The sequence below is a fragment of the Physeter macrocephalus genome, chromosome 3 (genome assembly GCF_002837175.3).
Source record: "Physeter macrocephalus isolate SW-GA chromosome 3, ASM283717v5, whole genome shotgun sequence".
NCBI classification, from domain to species: Eukaryota; Metazoa; Chordata; class Mammalia; order Artiodactyla; family Physeteridae; genus Physeter; species Physeter macrocephalus.
The window spans coordinates 13,985,722-13,998,607 of NC_041216.1; the positions used below are offsets into that span (position 1 = coordinate 13,985,722).

At 50.2% G+C, this 12,886-nt stretch overlaps 1 protein-coding gene across 1 annotated transcript in view; it reads right to left on the reverse strand.

The window, feature by feature from the left end:
• Positions 1-5,419: 5,419 nt before the first annotated feature.
• The window catches only part of LOC102977959 (transmembrane protein 222), a 17,798-nt gene continuing 10,331 nt past the window's right edge, over positions 5,420-12,886 (reverse strand). The window contains exons 6-9 of the mRNA XM_028488046.2: positions 11,601-11,708; positions 11,066-11,160; positions 10,813-10,874; positions 5,420-5,591 (exon numbers count right to left, since the gene is read on the reverse strand). Coding sequence (XP_028343847.1) covers positions 5,420-5,591; positions 10,813-10,874; positions 11,066-11,160; positions 11,601-11,708 — 437 coding nt within the window. The remainder of the gene's footprint in view (positions 5,592-10,812; positions 10,875-11,065; positions 11,161-11,600; positions 11,709-12,886) is intronic.

A 12,886-nucleotide genomic window follows, 5' to 3' on the forward strand; every position in this document is an offset into this window, starting at 1 on the left:
ACCTCAAACACTGGCTTCACAGCTTGTGTCCAAGAGCCGAAGCTGAGCTGAGCCCCCTGCCCTGATAATCACCACTGAGCCTCAGCTGAGTCCTGCCTGGTTCGGGCCATTCACCGAGGGGAAGATGGAGTGGACTGCTGCCCAGGAGGGGACGGGGTCTCAAGCATCACACTCTCCCAGGCCTGGTAACTGCACCCCAGTTTGTCTGTAGAGTTGATATCCCAGAGACAGAAACGTGTATCCCTCAGCCCCTTCACGGCGGGCACTGCATCTAATTCATCTCTCCTCCCCAGTGCCTGGCACGCAGTAGGTGCTCAATATTTGTGGGTAGAATTGAACCTGAGGTTAGTCTCTGCCCATCTGCCTGTCCCTTTACCTTTCCCAACTTTCACGGGAAGGAGGGACTGGACCACTTGTTCTTTCCCTGGGGAGCCCTTGATAATACCCGCTGTCACTGCCATGCAGGCCTCAGGGAGGGGACCTCAACCCCCTTTAACACTGTGGTCAAGTAAACACAGGCCCCTAACCTTTTATTCAATATTCTCTAGCACAGAGGAGGCTGGGTTTTCAATAAAGCAGTGGAGTAGAGTGGTTAGGGATGTCCCTCTGGAGTCCCACAGACCTGGGTTCAAACCTGCCCTGCCATCTCCTACCTGCATGCCCTGGCACAACTTCCTTCACTTCTCTGTGCCTCAGTTTCCTCCCCTGTAAACTGAGAATGATAATAGCATCTACCTCGTGGGGATTTTATGAGATTAGATGAAATAATGAACAGAAAGAGTTTAACATGATGCTGGCACACAGTAAGCACTCAGTAAATGTCCGTTATTATTATGATTAAGGACTTGCATAAAGCAAAGAGGAAATAGACAAATAACAGCCAAGAATTAGATAATCTCACTTTGGAGTCAGGGTTTACTTTCTGGGGCTCACAGCCCCTGTTCTTCCTTCCTCCTAAGGGTGGGCAGCCTGCCCCAGGGGCAAACACCCTCCTTAGACATCATATTGCCTTGAACAGTGTCAAGGCCACAGAGAAATGGACAGCTCTGCCCCCATTTTAGATCTGAGGCCTCAGCATTTCTCAAGCTGAATGACACTGGCAATGACTCGTCTTTAAGGAGATCCTCTGCCTACCACACGATCCCTTTGGGCCTGTGCAGGATAAATCTTTGCTTTCATTCTGCAGAGGTTTGCTGGGCACTCACTCTGTGTCAGGCACTGTGCCAGGTGTTAAGGACACTGCAGTGGAAGAGACCCAGTTCCTATGTCCTTGGAGCCCATAGCGTACAAACTAGGAGCCCCCCAAAGCATCCATGACCCCCTTTCTCCCTCCCTGTCACCACCTCCTCGCCCCCATCTCCTTTCACCCATCCTGGCCCTTGTCAACTTTCACGGACCACAATCATCTTGTCTACAAAGTATGAGACAGAATGACGAATACAAACCAGAATTCACTAGTGCAACAAGTCGGGACATGCTAATCACCTTTGGACTTCTCCTTGACAATGGCCTTCAGAAAGACACAACGGTGAGTCCTGGCCCAGCTCCAGGCGGGGGAGTGGGGGGCACTCAGGCAGGTTACTTGCCCTCTCTGAGTCCCAGCTTCCTCATTTTCAAAACCAGGGGGGTTGGACATCAGAGTCTCCGAGCGCTTCCTGCTCCAAAACTGCTGAGCCTGAAGCACAGACTTCTGAATCCCCTGGGTCCTGTCAGGTCCCAGTCCTCTGAGATTTTATTTTTGGAAGCTACCAAAAGCCACCTTGTGGTGCCAACTTTGGTGACTAAGGTGGGTGATGGTGCTGAGAGATGCCTGTTTGGTCACAAATGAGGGTGGCTAGAAATTAGCAGGGCAGTTCCTCACTCTGGGACCACACCCTAAGACAAGCCCAAAAATAGATCCCATCTGTGTGGCTTACTTGATGGAAAACAGCGTTGAGGTCCTCTGACATCATCATTTCTCTCTGGACCTCAGTGTCCTAGTCTATAAAACAGAGGAAGGGAAGTGTTGGACTCTCCTCTAGACCTAGAATGTCTTTCCAAAGTGCTCAAGTTAGAGGTGTCTTGCTCTTTGATAAAAATCCCTTTATCTAGAGATTTCTTTTATTCTTTAAGGGCCTCCCTGGCCCCCAGACCCTTGAAAGTCCACTCACTCCCTCTGCAGGCAAGCCTCCCACAATTCCATTGCTCTATGCATGGATGTGGCCACCAGGTGGCAATACAGCCCCAGCCTGGAATCCTCAGCCTGAATCATCCTCCAGCAGCTCCACCGAGATCAACAGCCCTCCCTGGGGCCAGGCCCCCCATAGATGTTAGAGACCAAAAAGATTCAGGCCCTGCGCCTGCTGCAGCAGGAGCTCCTGAAGCTCACAGGAGTGGTCAACCCTCAGGATCCCTGCAGGGCCTGCCTCTTCCTCTTCTTCCAGGCCCTCAGTCCTGCAATGCTGGGATCTCCTGAGCACAGCATTCAGGTCCCTCTGCAATCAGGTCTCACTTCCAGCCTGTGCTTCCAGACCTGAGCCACAGGGATTTAAAGGCAATGAGAGGAGCACTCCACACAAACATTTCTTGTCTGGGCAGCAGATGGTGATGCCAGGAAGAGGGTATCCCTGGACCCAGACTTGAAGGGGACCTGAGCCAGCAGAGGGCCTGGGTCAGCAGTAGCCGGAGGGAGCTGAGGTAGAGGAGGCCTGTGGCTTCCTGTGAAGAACTGAAGAGCCACTTCCTTTAAGCAGATGGCTGTGAGGGAGGGGCAGAAGATTAGGGAGCACGGGCTTCCTGGCTCAGGGGGAGAGGAAGGCCCTAGGAAGACCCTATGAAGCGACCCAGGGCAGCCTTCTATTTCCTTTCCCTTTGGGGTCTCCATGAAGCAGACAGTGCAGACAGGCAGGGTCACACCTTTCCCATGTGCTGTGAAGCCACAAAGAGGAGAGTCAGGTTAGGGGCAGTTCATTTGTACAAGACCAGTAAACAAATGGCGCCTTGGTTACTCAAAGAAGCAGGCCCAAAGGCACCTCCAGGCATGCAGGAACTGAGGCTAGACAAAGGCCTTCCCCTTGACCTTCCAATGACAGTTCCTTCTTCACTCTGGGGTCTCCGCTCAAATGTCACCTACTCGGAGAAGCCCTCCCTGACCACTACTTTAAAGCAGCCTCCTTGTTTCTCTCTACCACAGTGGTTCCCAAACTTATCTGCAGCTGGGAATTATCTGGGGGCTTCAAAACATACAGATACCTGTGTCTCACCCACAGAGATTGTGATTTAACTGGTCTGGGGTGTAGCCTTGGGCTTTGGAAGTTAAAAAAAAATCTCTGGGTGATTCTAATGTGCAGACAGGCAAGTGTGGGAACCACTGTGCTAGCAATATCATCCTGTTTCAATTTTTTATATAAGGCCAGTAAAGAAATGGGGCTTGGTTACTTCAAGAAGCAGGCCCAAGCACTCAGCCCCAAATACTCAAGTCCAAGTACTCAGCTTCAGAACCCAGTCCCAAACACCCAGATCCAAGGTTTTACATATATCAACTCATTTAATCCTTACCACAATCTTCTTTTTTTTTTTAATGTTTATTTATTTATTTAGGCTGTGCCAGATCTTAGTTGCAGCATGCAGGATCTTCGTTGCGGCATGCGAACTCTTAGTTGCGGCATGCATGTGGGACTTAGTTCCCCGACTAGGGAGTGAACCCGGGCTGCCTGCATTGGGAGCGCAGAGTCTTACCCACTGGACCACCAGGGGATTCCCTTTACCACAATCTTCTTAGATGTTATTAGGATCCTCATTTTACAGAAAAGAAATCAAGGCAGAGAGAGGTCAAATCACTTCCCCGAGGTAAACAGCTGGCAAGTGACAGGCCAGGATTCGAACGCAGTCAGCCTCACTAGGACAGTGCCTGGCACCCAGAGGGGACTCTATAAGTGACTGTCCAATCAAGGAACTTAATTTTAATCGCCTTCTGCCTCACCCATCCAACCCCATTCAACTGAGCAACCACGCAGCCTGGAGATTCTATTTTCTAATTATTTCTTTAGTCTGTTCACGCGTCTCCACCCACATGGCCCCCCTCTCAGCATCTAGCTCACTATCCTCAGGCCTGGAGGGCAACTACAAGGTCCTTCTAATGGGTCTCCCTGTGTCCACTCTTGCCCCCCTGTGTTCACTCTTGTCTGTTCTCCACATAGAGTCAGGAAGATCTGAAAACAAAGTAGATCAAGTGACATCCTCCCCACCCCCCTCAAAACCAACGGTGGCTGCCCATCACACTTAGCATAAAATTCTACTTCTCGGGCTTTCCTGGTGGCACAGTGGTAAAGAATCCGCCTGCCAGTGCAGGGGACACGGGCTCGAGCCCTGGCCCGGGAAGATCCCACATGCCTCGGAGCAACTAAGCCCGTGCGCCACAACTACTGAGCCTGCGCTCTAGAGCCCGCGAGCCACAGCTACTGAAGCCCGCGTGACACAACTACCGAAGTCCGCGTGCCTAGAGCCCGTGCTCCGCAACAAGAGAAGCCATCGCAATAAGAAACCCACGCACCACAACGAAGAGTAGCCCCCGCTCACAGCAACTAAAAGAAAGCCCGCGCGCAGCAACGAGGACCCAACACAGCCAAAAATAAAATAAATAAATAAATTTATTTTTTAAAAAAATTCTACTTCCTTACTTTGGCCTTCAAGGTCTTTAATAACCTGCTCCCCCAAATCTCCAGAGTCTTATCTCACCTTCCTTCCCCTCCCCCAATTCTTTTCCAGCCATACTGGTCTCTTTTCCCTTCCCAGAACCCTCCAAGAGCCTGCCAAGTTCAGTGCCTGTCCACACACTCTTTCCTCTGCTTGGAACACTCTTGTTGCTTCAGGAGTCAGCTGGAATGTAACTTCTCCAGAGACCTGAGCCCCCAGTCTAAATTAAACACTCCGTTATTCCAGCAGCCTGTACCTTATGTTCCTAGAATTGATCACGGTTGTAATAACAGCACGATTGGTATAAGCATTTTGTTACTGTCAGACCTGCTCACTACACTTGAGCTCTCTGAGCACAAGCACAGGACTCATCGTTATTTACCGCCAGTACCCAGCTCAGCGCCTGGCACACAAGAGGCGCCCAATAGCTTTGGTTGAGTGGATGGACAGATAGGTGGACAGCTGGATGGACAGACGGATGGGTGGACGAGTGACTGAGTAAACAAATATATTTTAAGACATAAAACTATTCACCTGCCTGTATTTCTCAGGTCAGCTATAAAGTGCGCGAGTCACAGGGGTGTTATTTTCATCCTTCTAGAGGCCCCACCCACCAGCCCTCCAAGGCCTTTCTCAGGCCAGGCCACTGGGCGGGGCTTCCGGGGGCCGGATGAGTGACGTCACGGGAGGCGAGCCCGGAGTCAGCCTCTGCTCCCTGATTGGCGGGCGCCGCGAGCGGTTGCACTTACAGCCACTGCTGTCGGAGTAGATGCAGTGGGACCCAAGGCGAGGGAACGCAGCAAGGCGTGCCCGTGGAACTCGGCGAGGCCGTTCGCAGCCGCGCCAGCCTCAGCTCATCGGAGTCCCCTGAGGTCGCGTTCACGTAGCGCCGAGCATTTGGCCAGGTTTTCGCCATCCTGCAGGGAGATGTGACAGCGGAAGGGGCCCGCGCTGTGGCTGGACGGCTGCCCGCAGCGGACGGGGCAGAGAGCCAGTGACCAAACCTCGACCCGCTCAGCGAAGCGCGGCTATTTCGGGCCGCTGACCTCAGCGAGGAAAGTCCCAGGAACACAGCCCCACACTCCCCCCTCACACCTCTGGACACGCTTCACCTCTTTCCCCCACCCCAAACTCAGACCCCAAAGAGCTGGGCGAGGAGTAGCACTGGACTCCTATTGCCTCCTTCAGACCCCATGCCAGCCCTGCAGGAGATGCTGTTCCCATTTTACAGGCGCACAAACTGGGGTTTCTGGATGGATGCTCTATACCTAAGGTCACATGTGAGATAGTGGCCAAGCCAGGGCAAACTTCAAAGCCCAACCTCTTTCTTCTACCCCTCAGCTTGGTGTCTCTTGTCTACCTGCCCTGCTACCAGGCCCATCCTGCCGGAAGCATCATAAGGTCCTGAGGGTCCCATGGGTCCTGTTCCACACAGCTGGACCCCAACACCACTGGGGCCTCAGCAGCTGTGTCTGGGCAGCACATGTGGGTCACAGATCCTGGGTTGGGCAGGCACCAGGTGGGAGGGGGCATAGCTTCCCCAGGTATCCAGGTGGCCTCCCTCCCTTCACTCAGGTGTCTCCACCTCATCCAAGGGCCTTCCCTTGCTGCCCATCTAAATACTACTTCCTACTTGCCTTCTGTCCTTTTATCTGCTTTATTTTTTTTTTCTTGGCACTACCAAATGACAGGTAATTATTTGCTTGGCCTCCATCTCTGCTGAGGAGCCAGCTCTCATCACCTCTGCTCCCTCTACTATCTGTGGTCTTTGCAGAGCCATTCCCCAAGGGACCCTGCCTCTCCTGCCTCCTCCTATTGTCCTCTCTCCCTTCTTCCTCCCACAAATGTTTATCCATGCCTACTCTGTGTCACTGAATAAGCTCAGTGCTGGTCCTTGCAAAGGGAGAGACTGACGAGGAAACCACATTATAATTCATTCACCCATCCCCAATCCTATTGCCTTCCCCTGTTCTGCCCTCAGCGGTGCAGTCTGCTCTCCACACTGCAGCTTGAGCCATCCTGATAAAAGGGAGGTCAGAACATGTCACTCTTATGCTCAACCCCCTCCCATGGCTCCCTAGCCCAGAGGAAAAACCAGTGTCCTTGCTGTGACCTGCAAGGCCTGCATGAACTACCTCGTCGCCTCCCACTCTCCCCTCTGAGAGCTCTATTCTGGCTGCACGGGCTGCCTTGCTGTTTTTCAACCTGCCAAGCATGCTTCTGCCTCAAGCCTTTGCATTTGCCCTTGGTGCTGCTAGGAGTGTCTTCCCCAGGTATCCAGGTGGCCTCCCTCCCTTCACTCAGATGTCTCCACCTCATCCAAGGGCTTCCCTCACTGCCCATCTAAATACTACTTCCTACTTGCCTTCTGTCTTTTAATCTGCTTTATTATCTTTTTCTTTGCCCTACCAAATGACAGGTAATTATTTGCTTATTGTGTGTTCCCCTACAGGAGTATAAGTCCCATGAAATCTCCTACAGTTCCCCACCCCTCAGGAGAAATAAAAGGGGGGGAAAGAGAAAAGAATATCAGGAAACTAATGAGAAAGAAAAGACAACATTAACCATACTACTATAGATAATTATATTTAAAGCCTCAATAATGAAAACAACTTGCTTTGGATGCAGGAAGAGACAAAGGAATGGGCTGGACTAGAATGTCCAGAAATGGACCCAACTGTACAGGAGAATTTAGTATTTGATAAAGGTGTCATCTCAAAGTGGAGAATGGACTCTAGTAAATAGTTCTAGGACAACTAGGTAGCCGACTGGGGGAAAAATGATATCTCTACCTCACATGGAGCATTAGGATAAGCTCCAAAGATTTAAATGTTAAAAAAAAATTAAAATAAAATAAAAGCACTGGGACTTCCCTGACGGCACAGTGGATAAGAATCCGCCTGCCAATGCAGGGGACATGGGTTTGGGTTCGAGCCCTGGTTCGGGAAGATCCCACATGTCGCGGAGCAACTAAGCTTGTGTGCCAGTTAGTTGTCATAAATAAATAAATAAATAAATAAATAAATAAATAAATAAATAAATCTAAAATAAAAGCACTAAAGGAAAACGGGAGAGAATCTGTAATCTCATAGTGGGAAAAGTCTAACCACGACTCAAAAAAAGTCATTAGAAAAAATTGATAGGGGGCTTCCCCGGTGGCGCAGTGGTTGAGAGTCCGCCTGCCGATGCGGGGGACACGGGTTCGTGCCCTGGTCCGGGAGGATCCCACATGCCGCGGAGCGACTGGGCCCGTGGGCCATGACCGCTGAGCCTGCGCGTCCGGAGCCTGCGCTCCGCAACGGGAGAGACCACTGCGGTGAGGGGCCCGCGTACTGCAAAAAAAACAAACAGCAACAACAACAAAAATTGATAGCGACTTCCCTGGTGGCGCCGTGGTTAAGAATCTGCCTGCCAATGCAGGGGACATGGGTTTGAGCCCTGGTCAGAGAAGATCCTACATGCTGCGGAGCGACTAAGCCCTAGCGCCACAACTACTGAGCCTGCATTCTAGAGCCCACGCACCACAGCTGCTGAGCCCACGTGCCACAACTACTGAAGCCCACGCACCTAGAGCCCATGCTCCGCGACAAGAGAAGCCACCACAACGAGAAGCCTGCTCACCGCAACGAAGAGCAGGCCCCACTTGCCGCAACTAGAGAAAGCCCACGTGCAGCAACGAAGACCCAACGCAGCCAAAAAAAAAAAAAAAAAAAAGAAAACCTAAATACGTAAATAAATAAAAAAGAAAAGATTGATAAAGTCAACTATATAAAATCAAAAACTGTTTCATGGAAAAATCATGTAAATCAAGTCGTGAGATGAATGACAAACTAAAGGAAAATATTTGCATCTCAGATCACAGATAAAGGGTCATCTCTCTAATTTATAAAGAATTCCCAGAAGTCCATTAAAAGGGCCAACAATCTAGTAGAAATAGGCATAAGATATGAACTGACAGTTTGCAGAAAAGTAAATACAAATGGCTTTTAAAGATATGGAAAGAAGATCAAACTCACTCGAAAGAAATGAAAATCAGGAAAACCACACTAGGATACCATTTCTTATCAGTCTGGCAAAAAATCCAAAAATTTAATAATATACTCTGTGGGCATTTCTGTAAGGAAACCGTACTCTCACACCTGCAAATATAAATTGGTACAGGTCCCCAAAAGGGCATTTTGGCAAAATCTATCAAAATTACAAAGGAGTCCAGATATTCTACGTCTGGGAATTTATCCTTTGGATATACTTGCACAAGTGAGAAATGATGTATGGATACAGTTATTATCTGCAGCACTGTTTGCAATAGCAAAAGACTGGAAACAAGTCAACTGTCCATTAGTAAGTATTAGGTTAGGTAGAGCACAGTCTATCCATAAAATGGGATACTATGCAACTAAGAAAGAGAATAAGGGAGATCTGTGTGTCCAGATGGGGAAAGGATATCTGTAAGGGATATTAAGTTTAAAAAACAAGGTGCAGAGCAGCATATATGATATCCCACCTTTCGTAGGAAAAGGGGGGAGAATTATATACACAGTTGACCCTTGAACAATGCAGGGGTTAGAGGCTCTGAATCCCTGCACAGTGGAAAAACCCATGTACTGCTCTCTCTGCCTCATAAACAAAGGACTTGATAAATGACTCACACAAGGGCAGGAACAGAAACAGTTTGGAGAGAATCAGGATTCACACTCTCTTTTGATTCCATAGATTACGATAGCTAATCAAACACAAACTTTTCCCCACACAGTTAAAGATCTGTAAAGTGAAAATCCAGGTACTATATTTATTGGAAAAATCCCTGTATAAGTGGAACCACCCGTGTCATTCAAGGGCCAACTATATATTCAAATTCCTACTGAGGGGCAGGGCAACCAGTGATTAAGAGCACAGGCTCAGAAGCCAGACTGCCTGAGTACAAATGCCCATTCTGGTACCATACTGGGTTCAGTAGTGTCTCACCAAATGTCCACCTGGAACCTGTGAATGTGACCTTATTTGGAAATAGGGTCTTTGCAGATGTAATCAAGGTAAGATGAGGTCATCCCTGATTAGGGTGGGCCCTACATCCAATATGACTGGTGTCCTTATAAGAAGAGGAAAATTTGGACACAGTGACAGACACACACATATGAAGACAGAGGCAGAGATTAGAGCGATGCATCTACAAGGCAAGGAATGACAAGGATTGTTGGCAACCACCTGAAAATAGGAAAGAGGCACAGAAATTCTCCCTATAGCCTCCAGAAAGAATGAGCCTTGTTGACACCTCAATTTTGGACTTTTAGCCTCCAGAACTGTGACAGAATAAATTTCTGTTGTTTTAAGCTACCCAGTTTGTGATAATTTCTTATAGCAGCCCTAGAAGCTGTAGTAGTAATACAGCTACTTAGAAACTGTATAATCTTGGAAAAGTTATTTAGCCTCTCTGTGCTCCAGTTTTCTCATTGGTCCTGGAACCAATCCTCCACAGATACCAAGGGACAACTGTCATTGAGTCACTATATTCTTGGACAAGTAACTCAGCCTCCCTGGGCCTCAGTTTCCCCATCTGTAATATAAGGACAGGGAGATTGACCTTACTGTGCATTTAGTGTGCTCGGTGACACAATACAACGGGCACCTCACATGCATCATCTCAGTTCATCACATAACAGATTTTATTAATATAGCCATTTTACAGATGAGGAGTCAGGCTTAAGGCGTTTAAGCAGCTTGTTTAAGGTCACCCAGTCAGTAAATGGAGTAGTCAGGATTTGTCTAGAGGCCAATGTCAAGGTTATGGAGAGAAGGCAGTGTTAATCAGTTCAAGCAGACCCTGGGCCAAACCCCAGCTTTTTCACTCATTCACTAGTTGTGTGACCTTGGGTAAGTCTCTGGAACTCTCTGGCCTCTATCCCTATTAACAGGAAGAATGACTCTACTTCACAGGGAGATAATGCAGGTAGAATGTCTAGAACAGGGCCTGGCATAGAGTAGGTGCTCAGTGAAGGGTGTTCCCTCCTCCCTTCCTTACTTCCCTGCTCTGGTAGGGATTTCAGGCCTGCGGGCTGACCTAGCTGTCTTAGAGACAGTATTTGTGTTCCCTCCTCCCATACTGAAAAGGCCTGGGGGACTGCTGGGAGCACCCCTCACTCGCAGGTCACTCCATTCGCAGGGAGCCTCTGCCTGCTGGGGTCTAGGGCATAGTCTCCAGGCTGATGGAGAGCAGCCCAGTCGGAGAAGGGATATTCCGGCCCCAGGCCTGACACAGAAACCACAGCATTGTGCCACCTCATTGTACATGTGTGTGTGGCTAGGGCGTGCGCACAGGAGGTAGAAGGGCTGGTGCTCCGCAGGGGCGTGGCTGGCGCTCTGCCCTATGTTGAGTGAGCTGCTGAGCTCCTACCTGCTGGAAGGTGAACACATTGTGTGGACGGCAGCTGGAGAAGTTGGCACAGCCCAGCTGCTGCTTGTCCAAGTGACAGCAGTACGTCGCTAACACTATGCATGGTGGAACAAAGAGGAATTGTACCCTGAGGGCCTGAGCCACCCAAACTGGCCCACTTTCTTCCGCCCACCACCTACTGACACCCTCTCACCGAGTGCCCTGGCCCCCAAGGGCCTCAGGTCTCACAGGCTATGAAGCAGAGTAGCTCCTCCACCGCAACAGGGCTCCTATACTCTGGAAATAAGCAAGCCCTCCATAAAGCAGGAGGGACTGCAGGTAGACTGCAGAGAGACCCTTGGAAGCAAGGGTCTGTGCCCAGCAATGCTCCCCACTTCAACTGGGAGTCCCATTCTTGAGAAAGGGTTGCTGAGGAAAGGAAAGGAGTCCTGCCCAAAGGCAGAGGGATGGCCAAGTTAACCTGACCCTTATCTGGAAGTCCCAGAGCTCAGATGGGATGCTGCATCAGGACTGGCTTCTCCTTGGTGCCACTGACTTGGAGGCCACAGCGGATATTGGCCCCCCAAGGCCATGGTCACCAGCATCACCTTGTAGCCCATACTGAAGGGCTGCTTATGGCTGAACTGGAGGGTGATGACCTGCCCTGAGGGGCAGGAGAGAGCATGGGACTTCCAGGGACCCCAGAATCCTTGGACTGCAGACTCGGGGCTGAACGGGGCTCTCTGGGCAGCCTCCAAGACCATACACCATCTCTACCACTATTCTCACTCACCTCTGAAATATCCCAGCCCACTCAGTGAAAGACTCCAGCCCCTTCTGAAGTACTCCTGTTGCCTCTGAAATAATCCAGCCTCCCCCAGAAGACTTCAGACTTCTCTATAACATTCCAGCTTCTCTCTGAAATACTCTAGATCCTCCTCACTCCCCATAATATTCTAGCACTTTCTGAAATAACCCAGCCCTCAGTGAAATTCTGTAGCGCCCCACTATACAAAATTCCAATCATCTCTGAAGTACTCCAGCCCCGGCTTTGAAACAGCACTCCACTGTTAAGCTGCAGCTCGACATTATTTTTTAATTTTATTTATTTATTTAGGCCGCATCACACACCATGCAGAACTTCCCCAACGAGGGATCGAACCCGTGCCCCCTGGAGTGGGAGCGCGAAATCTTAACCACTGGACCACCAGGGAAGTCCTGCAGCTCAACTTTAAATGTGTGCTCCAAGTTCAATACTCCAGTCCCCCTGAAATATGCCTACACACGTAATATTCCTCACCCCCTATGATACTCTAGTCCTCGCTCCCATTATAGTCTCCACCCCCAGTGAAAATCCTCCAGCCCCTTCAGTAACACTCCAGTCTCACTCTGATAGCCCAAAACCTCTGTAATGCTCTGTCTGTCCACAAAGATGGCCCCCCAGGCCTGCCTAGAACATACTGAGAGGTAGTGCTTGCTCTGGCTCCTGCTGGTTCAGACGTCCTCCTGGACCTCAAATGGCTCCTGGACATCAGCATAGGGCAGTAGCAACACCCCTGCTGGGAGGAGGCTGTGAGATGACCCCACCAGCTTCCTCACAGTCCTCCAGCCAGAGTCACCTTCTAGATATCTTCCCCCCGCCCCCACCCAGGTTAAGGGCCCCACTAACAAAACATGATAGTAGTCCCCAAAGGTTGGCGGCGCCCAGGCCCTGTGGGACAGCACACCACTGACCTGCCAGGTCAACTTGTCGGGAACCTCCTGGCTGGGTCAGCTGCCTAGAGTAATCCCGCAGGCTCAGTCAGCTCCAGCACCCGGCCGGGTTCCCCCTTGTGCTGCTCT